General features: G+C 52.5%; 2 protein-coding genes across 6 annotated transcripts in view; one reads left to right on the top strand and one right to left on the bottom strand.

The window, feature by feature from the left end:
* Positions 1 to 70: 70 nt before the first annotated feature.
* LOC107322252 (TBC1 domain family member 24-like) lies at positions 71 to 6,125 on the bottom strand. Its single transcript, XM_015880106.2, has 7 exons — positions 5,945 to 6,125; positions 4,011 to 5,043; positions 3,669 to 3,827; positions 3,109 to 3,172; positions 2,299 to 2,394; positions 1,717 to 1,993; positions 71 to 1,235 (listed from the first exon to the last, which is right to left on the bottom strand). The coding sequence occupies exons 1-7, from the start codon at positions 6,048 to 6,050 to the stop codon at positions 1,090 to 1,092; spliced, it is 1,881 nt and encodes a 626-aa protein (XP_015735592.1). The 5' UTR covers positions 6,051 to 6,125; the 3' UTR covers positions 71 to 1,089.
* A 1,502-nt stretch (positions 6,126 to 7,627) lies between these two features.
* STX8 (syntaxin 8) overlaps positions 7,628 to 18,516 on the top strand; it is a 67,058-nt gene continuing 56,169 nt past the window's right edge. For all 5 annotated transcript variants that reach the window (XM_015879927.2, XM_015879930.1, XM_015879931.2 and 2 more), the window contains exons 1-4: positions 7,628 to 7,695; positions 7,902 to 8,001; positions 10,317 to 10,411; positions 11,990 to 12,100. In XM_015879927.2, the coding sequence (XP_015735413.1) occupies positions 7,679 to 7,695; positions 7,902 to 8,001; positions 10,317 to 10,411; positions 11,990 to 12,100 (323 nt within the window). In that variant the 5' untranslated portion in view covers positions 7,628 to 7,678. The remainder of the gene's footprint in view (positions 7,696 to 7,901; positions 8,002 to 10,316; positions 10,412 to 11,989; positions 12,101 to 18,516) is intronic.

Raw genomic sequence — 18,516 nt, 5'->3', positions numbered from 1 at the left:
CTCCGCCTCTTATAGTGCCGGGTTCGAGGGACCCGACGGGGATGTTTGTACCCATTTGGAACCTCCAGGCCTCTGCTATTTTTTTTATTCTCCGAGAATTTAGAGCTTTATGCAGTAACGGAATAAAGCACAGGGAGGAAAGGACTGCAGCGTCTCTTTAGAAGCGGCAATACAGGCAGCGTGTGCAACCAGCGTCTCAGCGTTGACTGTGATTTACAGCTCCGACCTGCAGGCAGCAGCACTGAATTGACCTGCTGGCTCCTGCACTGCCCCCAGGGCACCCCAGAGCAGCCCTTGTATCTGTGCTGGAGCCCAAAGCATCTGCTGATGGGGGCAGGTTAGACTGGATGGCCGATGGAGAGCTGTGCATCACACAAGGCAGAAGGGAAAGCAGCTTTATGGGAGGAAAGAGGGAGTTGTGAGGGATGTGGAGCTGGACGGAATATCCAGCAGGGGTCAGGCAGCAGAAAATACTGAGGAACCTGGAGCCAGGTAATCAGGGTTGTGCTAATTAAGGCTATTAACAGCTCGCGGTTTTACACAGGCTACTTGTTGTGCTTATGGGTCTCTGGTGTAATGCTAAATTAAGAAGGCTGTGTGGGCTGCAGAGGTATAAATGCCAGGCAGTGCCTTGCTGCAGGCTGGAACAAGAACAAACAAGAAGCCTTTTGCAGCACGTTGGATGGCAGTCGGTGCCTGACCCAGGTGAGTCCTGCCAACCTCAGAGCCCACCCACATCTCAAAGGGGCACTTGGGCTGGGGTGAGAAGCGAAATGTGCAAAGCTCTGAGGGCGAACTTTGCACCTTGGGTGTTGTCTAGACTTAAGACTCCCACTGAGGCCCCCTCCAGCATCCTGAATGGGAGCAGAGCAGGTGGAGCCGTATCTGAGCTGTGAGAGGAGCCTTGTTTGGGACACTTACAGCCCTCCTCGTGCAAACCTGGATGATGACAACGGAGAGGGAGGACACTGAGCACAGACACACACAGAGCTGCTGGCAGGGATGGTAGCAGTCATGCTGGAGCTATGACTGGTGCTGTGTTGTTCCTATCCTGGTGAGCAGCACAGGAAGGAGCCGACCTCATGGGCCCTAAGTGTTTTGAAAGCCCCACACCTCCAGGAGCTGCACCTTGAAGTTCTCCTGGCAGAGCGGAGGGTTGTCAAAGGTCTCGCAGGGTTCTGTGCGACCCCAGAGCAGGTTGGCATCCAGGGACAGTGCTTGGCCTCCACCTCCACCTGCAAAAGCACATCAGGCATTGGGATCTGTGGTCACCCTTTGCTGCCCCAGCAGACGCTGCCCATCTCTCAGCAATGTTTCTTGTGGCTGCACTGCAGAGCTGTCACATCCAGCTGGTGCATCTGCCCCAGGGGATCGTGCCTGGCTCTTCTGCAAGCTGTTCCCCACCCACATCTCCTCTCAGTCATTGCAAGATGCAGAGGAAAGGGCCAGGAAGGGCCCACATCTGGCTGGGAGGTTTGGGATGCAGGGCTCCTGCTCAGCTGGGAGCTGCTCTGGAGCTCCCAAAAGGGACATGTGAGCCCTTGTGCAGCCCTTCATTCTCCTGCTGATCTGACGAAGAGGGGACTGACTTCATCTCCCCTGACTTTGAGTGCAAAGACAGGAGGTCTCTGCCTTATGGATTTTAACCTGGAGGGGGGCTCTTTTCAGTCATAGCAGCTGCCTGCTAGACACAGGCACCTGCCTTTAGATAATTACCAATAACGATCCCATCCCGAGAGCCAGACATGAACATGGAGGCTGTTTTGGATGGCAGGAGGAAATGCCTGATGGCCAGGAATGGGGACAGGCGGCCCTTCCTCTGCGGTGCAGGCACAGTGAGGAGGTTGGGGCTGGCACTGCGGCTGTGCGGGGAGGAGCTGAGCAGGGGTGTGGGAATGGGTGATGGTGACCGCTGGCGTGAGCGTGGCATGGCTTTGGCCAGCTCTGGCTTCTTGATGAACACCCACTCGTACCTCTCCATCTCGGGGCGCACCTGGAAAGCAAGAGAAAGACAGTGAGCCCCATCCTTGGGGGCATCACTGCATGGCTGCCTGGGGACCACAATGGTGTGTGCCAGACCTGCAGCAGGGAAGGGACAGCTTAAGGATCTCCTCCTTGCAGCACACGCTGTCCCACTGCCATCCCTTTAGGATGCTCTGGGAGATGGTTCTCCATTTATTGATATTTTTTTTTCCTGCTCCAACAGAACATCCTAAAAGATGGTTGTGCCACCATGCCTGGAGTTAGAGGAACAACATAGCAATGAAAGACGAGCCCATAAGCGTAAAATTGACTTACAGTGAACACGAAGCATTCCCCTGTCCCAAAAAAGCCCGATGTCAGCCCGTTCTTCTTCCTTTCACTCCAATCAGAGGAGAGGAAAGCCCCACACACCTGTGGGAGAGAGCACAGGGAGCTCAGCACAGCAAAGGCTCTGCCTCTCCCTGGGACAATATAGGGGAGAAAACGAGCTAAAATGTGCAGGAGACAAGGTTTTATAAGTCGCTTCTCATTGTCTGCACAAGGCCCTGGGGGCAGCAGTGTTTCTCTCTTCACTGCACTCGAGTGCTGGGTGTGGGAGGTCGGGACTTGGCCAGTAAATCTCTAGGATGCCTGAACTATTTACAGAGCTCAGCTCTGCTGGTTGATGGAGAGTGCAGACATAAAATATAGGTTTATGAGCCACTCTCAAAGTCCCTGGAAAGACGCCTGGCTCAGGTAATTCTGCAGCTATTCCACGACTTTCAAATGTTTTAAGGGCTGTATTTACTTCACTCCATTTCCCTCATGTAGCTACTCTCATAGTCAAGGAGCAATTGTTGCATTTAATGCACTAAAAGGAAGTCCTGGCTAAGGCAAAGCATCTGCTGACTTCAGAGCAGTCTGCTTAGCAAAGGCTTCATGGTTTAGTCTCCATGTTGAATAAAGCCTCTCTCACAGCCTCTCTCCATCTCACATACTCCTCTTTAACTTGCAGCCCCCACTTAAGCCAGTGTCTGAGGCGCCTCTTGGTGTCCCTGTAGCACTGTGGTGGAGCCAGCATTGGTGGCAGGGGCACCTTCCTCTGTCACACAGCACAGCCCACCTCAATGCACAGGAAATACTTACCTCCCCCTCTGTTGTTTTTAGGAGCAGCACCGTCGGTTCATAACCTTCACAGCACGAGTAAAACCTGGGGGTGCACAAGGAGGCTGCGTTGGTGCAAGGCTGAGACCAGGGACTGAGCTGAGGCAGCTCCTCTGTTGCTGCCAGCATTGGGGAGTTGGCTTTGGGATTTCTCAAGGCATCGGTTTTGCTCAGCAGTGCGGGTAATGGCTCACATAAATCCAAACATTAAATCCACCCACGTACTCTCAGCACCAGGCTCGGGGGGATGCCCCATGGAGCAAGCTTGCATTTATTCTTTATGTGCTTCTCATCCACCTGGAGCCCAAGCTCCTGCCTGACACCCACCCTGTGAGCCCCAGTGCTGCTGTGGTAAGGTGAAATACTGCAGGGCTTCCCTCTATGGGGCTGGGACATTTAGATGTGGGGCCCTTGCTCATCTCCCCTGAGCTGAGGGCATGCTTATAGTGCAAGCATGGCCACTATGCCAAGCATTAGAGCAGCCCCTTACCCAGTGTTATGTCTGTCTGTCTGACCCAGCCCCCCAGGCAGATGGTGCTCACCTCTGCAGGCTGTACCCATCTTCTGAGGTGGTGAAGAGCAGCAGTGGGGGGAAGAGGGAGAAGCGCTCGGGGATCCAGGACCAGATGATGCGCATCTCCTGAGCTGATACAATGCTGGAGCTGAAGCTCTGCATGTCCACAGCCAGGTGGAAGGACTGCCTGTGGGAGGGAGGAGTGGGTTAGTGCTCAGCTGGCATACCCCTAATGTGCTGTTATGCACCACTGGGGGGTACATGATCCCACTGGAGCTCCCCTGTGCTCCATTCCTACTGGAACCCATTGCTTGCCCACTTCACCCCAAAAGCATCATTGGCACTGCAGGCAAACAGGCCAGCTTCCTACCTGCCCTGCACCATGGTGATGCCCCTCTCCATCAGTGCTTTCCTGTTGGCCATCTGCAGCAACCAGATTTCCTTGCGGGAGAACAGCCGGATGCCAAACGCTCTCTCCAAGAGCTTGTCAACAGTGATGTGCTGGGCAATGTTCTGCACAAAGGCCTGCAGTTCTGCCTTGGTGTCGGTCCCCTCCTGCTCTGCAGAGCTCACTGACAGCCTGTACTGCTTCAGCAGGGCCAGCGCGATGCGGTACAGCACCTTCTGCCCCTCCAGCAGGAAGACATCAAACACACGGATGGCGTAGCTGAAGGGGAGGTCACGGAAGAGCCAGGACAGCCACTCAGAGTACACCTCAAAGACGTTCTCGGACACGCTGGCTATCAGCTTGTGCGCTGCCTGGCAGTGCTTGTTGGCCAGGTCCCCAAACGTCATGCAGGAAGCCTGGTGGGCCAGGAAGGACTGGTCAATGTAGCTGGTGTGAGGGGCATTGCTGGCAATGAGGCGGGAGATGTTCTCGAAGCACTGAGCCTCGTCCTCACTGTAGTGCAGCAGCAGAGCCACCAGTGAAGGCAGCGCGGGGCTGTAGGTGATGTCGGGGAACAAGTTGCCGATGCAGATGAGGATCTTCTTCAGCGCCACGACCCCATCCATGTTAAGGCAGTACGTGGGCAGGGGGCACCCCCCAAGGAAATCGGGCAGCGGGTGGGAGCTGGAGCTGTGCTTTCCAAAGAGCCGCATGGCCACATCCCCATACACCAGGGCATCAGGGGTGACAAGGCGGCAGGCGACACGCTGGCACAGCTGCTGATAAGCTGCAGCTCTCAGTGTGCGGCTGGTGGCCCAGCAGCCCTCCCTTGCCAGCTTCTTCAGCTCCTTGAGGGGTCGGCTGAGCGTGTCCTCGGGTGGATCTGCCTGCTGCTCCACCTCTGGCATCTGGTCCCAGTCCACAAACTGCCCATTGCCTGCACAGGAGCCACTAATGTGCCATGAGTCATCCTCTGGTGTGACCACCACGGTGATGGGAGAGGAGCTGAGCAGCACTGCGGGACAAAGAGCTTTAATCTGACACTGCACCCACCTCCTCCCTGCTAAGAGATAGGACAGAATGGCCCCCATCCCTTGGGGGCTCAGCAGGTCCATGTTCTCCATGTCCCTGTGCCCCATGTCCCCGTGTGCCCCATGAACCCAGACAGGTTGCCCAGCACGGTCTTGTGCGAAGCCTCTGGCGGTGGGAATGGCTTCACACAGAGCAGCGCTGTGAGCAGGGTTTGAGCTCCTCCTAGGGAGAAAGCAGAGGTATTTTCCTTGGGGTTAATGCTGGGCTCAGCCCTGCGTCCCACTTGTTTCCATCGGAGTTGTGCCAGGAACCTAATAGCCAACAGGATACAGCCAGTTAGCACACACCTTAATTATCTGGTGTATCATGTTAGATGTGCTCACTCAGATGTGAGGGGGATTCAGCTCCCACCTGTGGTACTGGTATTGTGCACCTCTCTGCTCTGGATCGAGGGGGACACCCAGGGACAGCCTGGCCATAGACACAGTGCCACACGCAGGTGGCTGGGTCCGGGTCTGCTTGCACCGTGCTGGCTCAGTTCGGCTCCTGCTCAGGCTCAGCCCAGCCAGCTCAGCTCTGCAGGGCATCCCATCCTGCTCTGAGCAGCCGGGCTGGGACTCAGGCAGAACACCAGGCTGAAAACACGGGGGGTCACACAGGAACACTCAGCACAGCCACATGGCCATAAAAAAACAGGATAAAACAGAGGGGATGGAGCAGGGTTATTCATACGCCTGAGTACTGTCGTGATTCACAAATTGCCCCTGTACTTGCTGTAGGAGAGAAGCCACAAGTACCACCACACTGAGCCCACCTGGCTGCAGGCACCTGGCCTAGGAGATATCCCCAGCCCAGGCCCCATCCCCAGTATGGTGCTCACTCACCTTGCTCAGTGCTGCTGCCATCTCCACCATCCCCATCCAGCTCTGCAGGGAAGGCTCTGGCCGCCCCTTCAGGGGCATGGGGCAGGCTGAGCCCCACCTGCAGCATGCACACACTGCACACAGCCCCAGTGCTGCTGCCTCGCTGCAGCTGCTGCCCTGCCTTTAATGCACCTTCTGCATGCAGGGCACGTGTTTGGTGTAAATAGCACGAGGGGTGGAGCAGCTCCCAAGCCTCGGTCACCCCTTTGTGCCCAACACAGCTCTGAGACCGGGGAGGGAATGAGATAGGCATCAAAACAGCAACACAGCCGTTGAGCCACATGGCTTGTTTTTCTCCCCAAGGATAACCTTTATTTCACGTTCACTCCCAGGTGTGAGGGGGTGAGGGAAGATCGTCCTTGAGCAGAGGAAGCATAAACATGGTAAACAGTTTGGGAACCGCTTCCTGCTGGATGGTGCGGGTCTCAGGGAGTGGGGAATTGGAGCATGTGAATGGTAAGGGCTGGGAGCCAGCTGCTGAGAGGGGTTGGGGCTGTGAGGACAAAACAATGCCCTTCTGGCAGCACGGTGCACTCAGCTGGGCAGTGCCACAAGCAGCACTGGGGGGTGTCAGTGGGTGAAAGCACTGGGGGCATCTGGGGACAAAGCAAAACCAGAGACCCCGCTGCATGGTTGGGTTGGAGGGGTCCTCACAGCCCCCCATCCCAATGTAGGCTGGATCCCTCCAGCTCAGGCTGCCCAGGGCCCATCCACAGCTTGAGGCACCTCCATGGATGGGGCACCACTGCTGTGGGCAAAGAATGGTGAAGGGATGGCAAAGCACATTCGAACATCCCCTGCTGGACCTCCCAGCTCAGCAGCTGCTCCATAGAGCCCCAAATACCACAATTCCAGGCATGTTTCTGTACTTCAGCAGGGTAGGATGACCACAGCAGGACCTGCTGGGTCCATGGCAGTGATGCAAGGTGTGTCATACTGGGCTAAATGAAGCAATAATACCATATAACGAGGCCAATAAAACATCACTATCACGCTGTCACTGCTTTTAGGGCACCTGCCCATATCAGCAGTGATATGCATCATAAAACTGTGGCCAATGGGACACCAAGCCCCAGTGCCCGCATGCATTGGCAGAGGGCTGCTATAAATGCCAGGGCTGTTGGTTTTACTGCAGGGTGCTCACGAGCCATCCACAGCCCAAATATTGACAGTGTCAACACGGCAGCATCACGGCTTCCCAGCATCACACCCTGCCTGCAAAATTCAATGACAGCAAATCTCTGCCCATTGGAAGATGGGGAAGGAGCACATGGACTCAGCCTATGTCACTGCCCAGCCCTCCCCATTGCTCTGCCCCATGGTCCCAAGGGATATCCTCACCCCTTCTCTGCCCTCTATCTCTGCCCTGGCCATTCTGCTGTCCCCATACCTGCCATAGGGCACCCAGGGGCTGTGCTGCTCTTTATCCCATGGCCACACTAACACCATAGCAATAGCAACGCCAACATCCAGCCATAGGGATCCCATGCCGTGGGGATGTACAGGACAGGGGCTGCGGGTTGGTACCACCGCACTGCATCGCATGCAGCCCTCCTACTAACAGCACTGCTGCGCTCACTTCCACCGCGGACCGCGCTCGCTGGCGGGGATTGAACCTTGACGGCCACCGTCGTCACGCGACACAGAGGGGGGACGCGGATACTTCCGGGTTAGTGACACTTCCGGGTGGCTGTGATGGCTCCGGACCCCTGGTGAGGGCAGGCCGCGGCGGGGCGGGGGGCGGGCTGGAGGGCTGGGCCTGGGCCTGGACCTGGGCCTGGACCTGGACCTGGACTGGACCTGGGGCTGGACCTGGGGCTGGACCTGGGGCTAGGCCTGGAGGGCTGGGGTTCCGAGGCCTGCCCGGTGTCGGTTCCGGGCCCAGCCGCACTGACTCCGTTCCCCTCCCATCCCTCAGGCTGTCGCAGTACGACGCCGCCTGCCAGCTGGCCCAAGAGGTGGCCGAGCGGATCCAGGAGCGCAGCCGGCACCGGCGCAACGGGGAGAGCTCGGCTAAGGTACGGCCCGGCGCCCGGCTCCCTTAGGGGCCGTTCTTTATGGTAGGGCTGTAATAGGACGCGAGATGGTCTCTTTGCTGCCAGCTGTTGTTACAAAGCCGCGTTTTGAACTTGCTTTGAAGTTGCAGCGCTGTTGTGGGGCTTTGCGCAACGATTCCTCTGTGGAAGGGACTCGGGTTTGGCACGGATTGAAATGAGGCTTTGGGAGCGATCTGTGCAGCTGTAGGGCTGGAAGGGAGCAGCGCCTGACGGTGGCGATTGAACTCCGCTTTCTAAAGGGAGGCGTTTGAACTGCTGTGTTGGAGCAGTAGGGGGCTGGCAGTCAGAGCGCCGCTTAATTGTGCTGTGTTTATAGAGGACAAAGTGCTTTGGTTTGTGTCGTTGTGGTCTGCGATGTTCCAGGAGGAATAAAAGCACACACGAGTTGTATTGGTGCTGCTTGAAACGCAGCTCCTCCGGGTTGTGTGTTATGGAAACATGACGTGGTTTGCTTATTTCTTCACAGCGTCATTCCTTCCATGCCCGGTGTTCTCTGAGTGCAGTTTCACTTAATCCATTAGCAGTTAAAGGTGAATATTTGGCAGCGTTTGGTTCAACTACAAACAAGTGTCCCAGAATGAGGAGCTGTTTTCATAACACACGGCTGAGCAGTGCTGCATTCCGTGACACCTGAGAGCTTCAACAGCGTGAAACTACGTGTGCAGTATTTGCCTGGCGGGGAGAACGTGACCAAGCTCTTATTTTCATCCTGTTTTGCCATTAACGTGGCTAAAAAAAGCCCCATTGCTAATTGCTAAGTAAACATCGAGCAGGAAACTTGAAAAGGGGAAGAGAAACCTACATGGTTTCTCTTGCCCTTATGGTCTGTGAGCTCTGCTCAGTTGAACTGATCTTAAAACTTCCTTTTTTTCCCCTCTTTTTTCCCCCTTTTTTTATCTTTAATGAAAGTGGAATCATTTGTAGCACAGTTTTTGGCCAGAATAGCAGCAATCTGTGTGTTGGGTGGCGTTCTTGGGTGCATATTCCTTTGTTACTTTGTTGTTCTCACTATATGCAGCATTCTCCGAGTGCAGGAAAGGGAGGTGTGGAACGAAAAGCTGTTTCATTACCATGTTGCAGAGCAGGAGGGTGCACTGCACTCTGGATTTCCTGAAGCACTCGTGCCCTGTTGTGGCTTTGGGAATGCTGCATTAGTGCCTGGCTGCGTTGGAGTGCTGGCTTTGTAGCTCTCTGGCTGTGTGCTCTCAAACTGCACCAACGTGGCTGTGCTTTCCATCACTGCGTTTAGAGGTGTTGGAGAGTGAGTCCCAATGAGCCTGAGGCTCTGATGGAGTCTGGTGCTTTTGCTCAAGCTGCTCTGTTGTGCTGATGCCTTTCTCTGTAGGCAGGTCTCCTCAGTGGGATGTGCTGCTTGCCTGCTGCCTTTATGCTTTTGAGAATGAGAGTCAAGGCAGCTCCCCTGCTCTGCCACCACAGCACTGCGCGGTGCTGCTGGGATTGCTGGCTGTTGTAACCCACTGCAGGACTGCTGTCTTAATAAGGGTGACCTGCATAGCTAATTGCAGTTAGTGTTCTTTCCTAGTGTATGCTAGATAACTAGAATGAAAAGAAATAGAATTAAAGAGGAAAAATGCCCAAGACATTGCAGGTTTAATTAGGGAAAGTGTGGAGGAAAGAGGAGGAGAGTTCCTGCAATCCTCAGCTTGCTCGGAGCAGGGAAAAATGCAAACAGCTTAACTGAACTTCTAGTAGGAACAGATGCACCCCAGCCTTGGGCAGGGAGATGGGCAGGTGTCATAGATGGTGCTGAGAGGTGGCACTGGGGGAAGCTGAATGCCTGTGGGATCCTCAAAGTCTGGAAGAGCTCAGCAGAGGGAATGTCTGAACCTGTAGTCAACTTCCCTCCCTTGTGGGAGCTGGGAAAGAAACCCAGTGGCAGCGGGAGCTGGCGCCTTTATTTGTACTGGAGATCAGAGGAAAGGGCTGGAAAAGGAGCTGGAAAATATTAAAATGTGCTGAAATACTTTGCCCATATTAAAGGGATCTGTTTAGAAAGACTTGAAAGAAAGCTCTCCATATTAAACAGCATCAGTGCATTAGAACAGTGTTTGTGAAACTAGTTGTACTTATCTGGGGTTGTAAGCATCTAGAATGATTAACTGTGGTGTTCCCTTTGGAGCTCTGAGATGGGCTGGTTGAGTATAGGATCCCTCCCACCAGTATAGCTGAAAGTGAATGCATTGTTACCTGCATGCAGTAGCATTTAATGTGATGCAAATACAATTGAGACAAAGAATCTGTTTCTTTTCTTGCAGCTCAATGTGATTATCAGATCGTCACTGCAGAATCTCAAGGAGAAGATTGATCAGCTGAAGGACTCCCTGCTCCGGGCTGTGTCAACGCACCAGATGTATCTGCACAAACACCATCTCATTGCTTCTGTTGTAGGAGAGGGTCTGGAAACATGCTGTAATTGCAAGGAGGCTTTTTTTTCTTGTTCGATTTTGTGAAGGTATTTTTTTCCACTAGAATTTTGTTAGTGATGATGGGTAATATTTTTATTGCAGCTGTATTATGGGAAGAATTGAGAGCCTGGGCACTTCTAGTGTAGTGGGCACAAGCCTGACGTGGTTTCTCTGAGTTGTGGCAGGCAGTTGCAGATGGCACAGCTCGATCATGAGCCACTTTCATTCACCTAGCAGAAAACCCTGTTATAAATAACTGTTTTCTCTTGACTTTGGTGTTGCCTGACTTTAGCCCTTGAGGGGTGAAGCTGTGTTTGGGCAGGGAAATGCCAGCCCCAACTTGTATTGGCAGAAGGAGCAAAGCCTCTGCAAAACATTGTTGATATGCCTTAAAATATAACATATGAATCCCAGCTTCTTTTGTAAGAATGCTGCCCTGTGGCCTAGCTTGGATTTGCTCTTCTTGTTACATGGTGAGGTGTATGGATTTGGAAGCACATCCATCCCCCCAGATGTGTGTCTGGTGATTGAGTGGATGGATGTTTAACTTCAAGTTTACTGTAAAAGAAATCCTTTCAAAGTGTGAGGCCTCTGAATGCTGAGCTGATGGCCCTGGGTAAAACTTTCACATCAAGGGAGTGCTTCAGGGCAAATGGGGGCTACTGCTGTGGCAGAAACATACAGAAATCAGCACAAATCAGTACAGCTAGTCCATCACCTGTGCAGCAGTGCTTGGAAGACAGTCCTTTGGAATGTCTCGAAGATGAATTAAGTATAAATAAGTATAGATAGGTATGTCACCTATCAAAACTTCACAGCTTTGAGTATCTTCTGTTTCAGACATGTTGAAGAAATTGTTTTCCTTCTGTCCCAGTGGCTCTCAGGGTGTCCCATTGATGAGTTGCAAATGGAAACAGCTGCTTGAAGAAAACTTGATGTTTTGCTGATGATTTAGTAGGGAGCTGCTGATCTGGATCATGTTTGAGCCTCAGCTCCTGGCAAATAAGATGCACTGTGCCCTGGTGACCTCAGAGCTCCGTTCTTTTGGAGCTTGCCCAGGTTCAATCACAACAGGACAGGGTTAACCCTTCCCTGAGCACACTGTGTGCTGTCAGTGTGACAGAACCGATCTGTTGCAGAGCACTTCTGAGTGGTTACTGATAGGGGAGTTGTGCTGGAGGTAGAATTTGTAATGCCTACACTAACGTGGCAGTAAAGAGCCTCTTGGTTTTACAGCTTGCATTGAGATGATGACCAGGAGATCACTCTGCAGTCACTATGAATCCTAGTGTTTGAAATTTAAGAGTGTTGGAGAAGTGTTCTGAATGAAAATAGGTGTCATTGAGGGACGTGGCTTATTCCTCTGTTAGGTGTTACAGCCTTTTCCTACAGTTACAGTTGCTCTTGCTATTTTCCTGATCGTGAGATCTGGTTTATTATAAGAACATATAACAGGTTTTATTTTATACTCAACTTTAAGATTTTCCATGCTTTGAAATGTTCTCCTTAACTGAGTCATTTAGCACTCGGCTGGAGGGAGACAGGAGGCAGAACTTAGTGGATGACCTTCTCACACGGCAGAAGCAACTTCAGGCATCTTACAAGAACGAAGGCACAGAACCAGACGTGATCAGGTATGATGCTGCTGCCTTTGTGAGCAGTGTGACTTGTGCTTTGGGGTTGGCTGAACTTGATGTTAAATGCATCTATAGACTTACCTCTACATGTATCCAAGTGCACTTGGATTTGCTTAGAAATCATATACTTTATTTTAATGATAATGTCGTTAATGTTTTCCAGAGCTGGAGGAACAAGGGAGAGTTGCTTGGAAATGATAGCTGCCCATGATCTGGCAGAGCCAGTCACAGAGGTGGCCTATTAGGTGCCACTAATTGTGGTGAATTGTTGGAAGGAAGGCTTTCAGGATGGGGCTTTAAATTCTGAATATCTAAGAGCTTGTCTTTGAGTGGGAAGGGCAGTCTGAGTTATTTTCATGCCTCATATGAGCTCCTTCGTGGTAGGGAAGAAATAATTATGGCTGATAGTTGTCATCTTTAATGTGTTCTTAGAAATAATCCATCCCTGGCCATCTCTGTCTGATCAGGAAAAAAGGGAGAGCTTTACCTTGAAGAGTGAGATCTGGGCATCTTGCCCAGGGTAACTGTTAGCATCCTGTGGGTCAGTGTAAGTGGGAGCCTTGCAGGTGCTGTGTGTATTGTAACACTCCATGTTAGGCACAGACTTGATATGTCCTTAGAACTGTCCATAAGGCATCTTTTAAGACAGGTTGAAAGCTTCACATGCTTTGATCTCTATGAGCCTTGAGCTGGCATTCATGCAAAAAGAAAAAGGAAAAGCCTCTATTAAAACAAAACAAAAAACCTGGCTTGCCATTGTGCTGACTCCATGTGTGCCCTGTGTGCTGCTGTTATGGCTAGATTCCAGCGTAGAGAGCTGCACTTATCTCCTTAAGTTTTCCTTTGTGGATTCAGGTAATGCTCTGCCTTCAGAGCAGCGTAGGACAGAAGCAGAGCTGCAGTCTGCATTTGCAGTGCTTGCTGTATTCCCGTCATCAGTTAAATTACTTGAGCATAACCTGTAAATGGCAGCACCATTTCTAAGCATTGCTTTTTAAAAGGTGCACATCCTTCTTAGGGAACTGTTCCTGAAACACAGCTGTTTGGGCTTTATACCCTTCCTTGCTTTTCAGCCCTGTGCTTTTTGCTTTTGAAATAAGCAGAGGTGCTCTGATGCTGTTCTAGGGTAAAAATTGGGGTGCCAGGGTGAGTGTCGTGTCTGACTTCACGGGGGTGAAGCTGCAGACTTTGGTCTCATCCACTTCTTGTTCCTTGACTTCCCCTGCATTGTGGTGCCAAGCTGCTCACTACGTCAGCGGTAGGTTTTATGTCCAATGCTGAGTCAACTGGGGCCTTAAAATAGCAGCTAGGCACTGCTTTGCAGGGCCTGGTGATGCCAGGAGGCTGGGGCCTGCTCAGACCGGTATGTGGGTGAGTGTGTCTGCCTGAAAACTGGCCTGGAGTGAGAGGAGCCCATCCGTGCTGTAGCAGAGAGTCAGAGCCTGGCCTACAGCTGCCCTGGCATGGGGTACTGAAGCCAGGAGGAAGAAAATATCAAAATCCCATGATAATTTCATGCTCCATTAGGAATGATCAGGGAAACCAGTAGTTTCCAGCAGGAGATAACATCAGAGACACAGTGCTTATTTTCTTGTGTTGCAAGGCTTAAAGTTTATTAGTTCTCTTTAATGAAAAAGGGACAAAATCCTGTAAACTCCTCGCTGGCTGGTGAACTCACACCCCTTCCATGCTCTCCCTTGCAGCTCTTGCTCTTCATGGCACAGGCAGAGGTGTAGTGAGTGCCTGTTCCAACCTTCCTTTCTTGGAACTGGCTGCATGTAGGGCGTGCAGGGGAGATGGGTGCCTTCCTCACCAACCTGCTGTTCCTGGGGCCAGAAGACAGCGCTGCTTGGTAGGGTTAAGCTGCTGTTTACAGCACTGAGTTGCTCTGAAGCCGTTAGACTTGTGGAGCAACCTGCTGTGGGTTTAGTAGGTTGGAAAGGCCACTCTTCAGTGTGTCTGGAGTCTCAAAGTCAGCTTTACCCACCGCATTAGAAAAATCAGCACGCGTTGTTTGATTAATTTCTAGCAGTGACACTTTTCTCTGCTTTTGTATTGGTTTTCTGTATCTAATCCATCTCTGATGTGACAGCATGTATTTTCAGAAGTCTTTTTCTTTCCAGCAGTCATTCCTTTCATTAACCTTCTTGCACCACTGATCACATATTTATTGTCCCCACGGCCTGTAATTGTGAAGGTTTCGCTAGAATTAATCTTCGTTTATATTTGGTCACCATTCAGTGAGTTTTACATCCTTTGAAAACTGCTGTAAAGCTATTTCTGATTGTGAAGTACAGTGGCCTTAATGCTCTTGGTATTTATCCTAACTGACAACTTGGGCCGGAACACAGGGCAGGACACTACATTACTTTGGTATAACATTGGTTTACCTTCCGGCGTTGTCGGCCTTAATTAAGATGCAACTGGAATTTTCCAGGGGAAAGATTATGATGTTTACATGACTCCGCCTGTGCAGGGTTACTTAAATGTTCTATAATTGGCAATTCTAGTATCTTCTCTCCTCCATTTGCCTTGGAAAGACATCTGTGCAGATTGTTAAAAGAGAGACTTAAATGAAGTAGTAAGTCCTGTGATTTCATGCGTTAAAAGCGACTAGAAATGTCCACTTTGTGGGCATATGGAAATCTGGAAGTGAAATAGTATCAAACTTCTGAGTCTTCGGTTTGTGGCAACAAAGGAATCAAGAGTGTTGCTCCTCCCGTCTCCTCCAGTAGTCAGCATTTAGAAGAGGGTGCAGGTCACTGCTGCATCAGTACACGGCGTGCACTTAAACAGCCTCTCTGGGGAACCTGCTCATCCCCGCAGTGGGTGCCAGCCTAGCGCCGCCTCTTGCAGGGCGGCGCAGAGTCCTGGGGGCTGCTGCGGGCCTTCCTCTTCGGGGGGCGCCGGGGCCCCCCAGACGAGCGGTCGCTGCCCTGGGAAGAGGGACCCGCTGTGGCCGCCTGCCCTGGCTCCTCCTGCGGCTCCTGCGGGGACACGGGGGCGGCGGGCTGGGGCTCGGGCCCCCCATGAGGGACGCCGGGGAGCTGCTCAGCGCCGGGGCCTGCAGGGCTGGCGGAGCGGCCCGGGACGGAGGCAGGAGGCTCCTGCTGGGAGGTGGCAGGGCTGGGGGTGTCTGCGGGGCCGTCCTGCCCTCCTGCTTCACGGGCAGCCTGGCTGTGCTGCTGCCGGCGGAGCTCTGGGCCGTACAGGGCTGTCACGGTGTCGATGAGCCCTGCCACAAACTGCTCCGTGTGTTCTCGAAGGTGGGTCTCCATAGTCAGGATCAGGGCAACCTCGTCCAGCCCATATGCGCACAGGAAGTTCATGACGGCAGTCCGTGCTGCAGCCACCTCCCACCACTCATCCTCGGTGATCCTCTGCAGCTCCTGCTGGATCCACTGGAGCAGTGGGCCGAGGTCTCCCGGATCTCCTCGGAAGAAGTCCGCCCAGACCTCGGCTGGGAAGCCGCGCTCGGCAGCCACGAGCTGCGGCTGTGCAGAGCCCTGCTCGTCCTCCTGCTCGTCCTCCTGCTCGTCCTCCTGCTCGTCCTCCTGCTCGTCCTCGCAGTGCTGTGCAGGCTGCGGGATGGGGCACTCGAGGTAATCGTCCTCCGAGCGCACCGAGAACCGGATGGTCTCGATGCTCTCCTTGCAGACAGCACAGGTGGGCTGCTGCTTTGCCCATCGCAGCGCACAGCCGTAGCACAGCTGGTGCTGGCAGGGGGTCACGTAAGCCACATCCTCCCGTACTTGCCCACAGATGGGGCAGGTCCAGTCGGATGGCAGCTCCATGGCCCCGGGCTGTGCGGTGGGCTGGGGAGAGCCGAGGTGGGAAAGCTGCTCCCTTGGCTGGCGCTGCAGCGGGCAGGAGCTGTCAGCAACTGCAAAAAAAAAGAGGCTGCGGTCACTCACCATTCCCGGGGTGGAAGCAGCCGCAGCAGCGATGCCCCGGTCCCTCAGCACAAAGCCCCGTGTCCCCACACAGCTCACCTCCGCTGCTGCGAGCGCACCCCGCGGGGCCCCGGCTGCCTGAGCCAGGCAGGGCCGGGGGAACGTTGGCGATGCTGTGGGCTGAGCACCAGGAACTGCTGCCGGCAGCCCCACAGCACGGCCCAAACAAAGTCTCGTAGGCGGCTCCAAGTCTCGCTACTGCGCTCAACCAGAGTCCAGGCACGAGTGATGCCGGGCTCTGCTGCGCCCCAGCTTCTGCAGGGGGGGTCGGTGAGGTCACAGCCATCTCCCGCTGCTGTCACAGTTCCTTGGTCGGTGACCTGGCAGCACAGGGCTGTGTGTATTTGGGCACCAGGCTGGGCCTACATTGCTCTCCATCCTTCAGTGACTGTTCTTTGTGCAGCTGATAGATTTGTGAAAATAAAGGTTGCACACATTTCCTATCTCCACACAGATCCTTCTTCTCTGTATTTACTTTTGTGACACGTGTTTTGTCCTGTTCTGGTTCTCATTCAATACCAATTGGTGGCAGTGTCTTTGTCCGGGTTCCTTTCTGTCCCAGCAGCTCACAGCACAGCAGGCTGTTTGCTCATGTCTTCCTGTACAACCTGCAGTAGGGAACCTCACTGAGGTCAGGGCTGCGGTGCCATCTCAATGTGTATTTCTCCCATTCTGGGGCAAGAGACAGCTTTCATATGTTAACACAATTCATGTTGTTTCATTTCCTAGCTCAGATCTTCCCCAAATCCACCGCCCACCTCTGCGAGCCATTAAACCGTAAGTGAGAGAATGCCCTGGTTTTGGCCATCGCCGCAGAGGTTGACCTGTGGAGCCAAGCTGAGGTGCTGTGAGCACTTCAAAGGGACCTACTGTATAACCGTATCGTTAAGGGGACGTTCGAGTGCTCATGCAACTAATTGTCATATGACCCAGGTTTTGTTCAAAATGCTGGTCTTGCTGATCGCTCCCCTAAAGCCGAAAGCCTTGATGTGTGGCCTTGGTCTCAAGTAAGCATTGGGTGACTAATCTAAGTTACTGGGGAAGTTGTATGAGAATTATCAGGGAAACAATGCCTTCAGAAAGATAAGCCCTCCCTTGTTAGGCAAAGACATAGCTCCCCGATTTTAAACCCCATCATCTTTTATACTTGGGCACTTCGCTAAGCCTCGTAATTAGTTAAATCTGCTCCTATAATCAAAAGCGATCCACACACTCCACTGCTCTGTGATGGTTTGAAAGATTTACGTGATTAACTTGGCGGAGGCCGTGGGTGGCTAATTGGATAAGCTTTAATCTTCACACCGCCAAAGCGAAACGTGGTAAGATCAGAGGAAGGAGGAAGTCGGGCTGTGTTGTGTGGGGAGGCAGTTACCAAACATGTCAAAAAGATTATTGTAACGAGTGGGCCTGTTGTCATGACCCAACCTAAAAGAATAGGGCAGATTATCAGGGGAGGGGGAGAGCGGTGCAAATTATGTTACATTTGCTTGCCTTGGCTTTTTTAGCAGGCAGAAATAGTTGTTTTTCCCTGGCAAGCAAGGAGCTTTATGTTCCTTTTGCTCCATTGCAGTGATTTGGTCAGCTGTTGTTAGAACTGGGTTTTGAGTGCTTGCTAATTGAGCTGCTGTAATGATCTTTGTCTTCAGGTGCATCGTGCTCCTGTTATGTGAGCCCAGGGGGATACAGGAGGGGATTTCAACCTCCCAAGCAATGAAGAAGTCTTGCTAATGTGTAAAACAGCACTGCGGGGCTGTCTTTATTTAAGCAAAGATGCTCCACAAGCTTGATAAATATATGGAGATTTTAATAGAGGTGCAAAGGGCTGAACTGCAGAACTGCCCCATCTGCTTCATAGAACATGTAATGCTCTGTGTGTGGATGCATCTGATTCACGGGCAGCCAAAGTTCATGTGCTGGAGAGGAATCCCTCCCAGCAGTGCTGGTTCATGGCATGGCCAGGAGGTGTCTCCACACACCACAGCTCCTCTCCAAGCTCAAGTTCAGCCCTTTGCTTCTGTACCTTTGCTCTAGATCCTCAGCCGTCCTTCTGTTGTAGAACTGCTTACATTGATACTACTGCATCATTACCCGAAATATGGGACTTATATTACTGCCGTGGAGCATTTCAGTTTATGTTGGAATGGAGGAACATGGAGTCAATTAAAAAGATAAAAAACAGGTCTTGGTTTAATAAAGTTTTCATGAGGTACCAAAAATCCTCCTTGTTCTCGTTTTGTTTCTGAAAGTGGTTTGGGGAAAAAAAAGAGGGCAAAGATAAAATGGGAATGAAAGATGGAGTTGAAAAAGACAAGTGGAAATGAGAAACTCCTACAGCTGAGCTGCAGTTGAGGACCTGGTCTCCACAGCGTCTCCTACCCCGGGGCAGCTTTGCAGCTTGGGGCCTGAATGTCCTTCAAGCTGCCATGTCATACTTATACCAGAAACCAGTGAAGAGCTGAA

This window comes from Coturnix japonica, chromosome 18, assembly GCF_001577835.2.
Source record: "Coturnix japonica isolate 7356 chromosome 18, Coturnix japonica 2.1, whole genome shotgun sequence".
Classification (NCBI taxonomy): Eukaryota; Metazoa; Chordata; class Aves; order Galliformes; family Phasianidae; genus Coturnix; species Coturnix japonica.
Note: the sequence above shows the minus strand (reverse complement) of the source record. Positions and strands in the feature narration are given on the sequence as shown.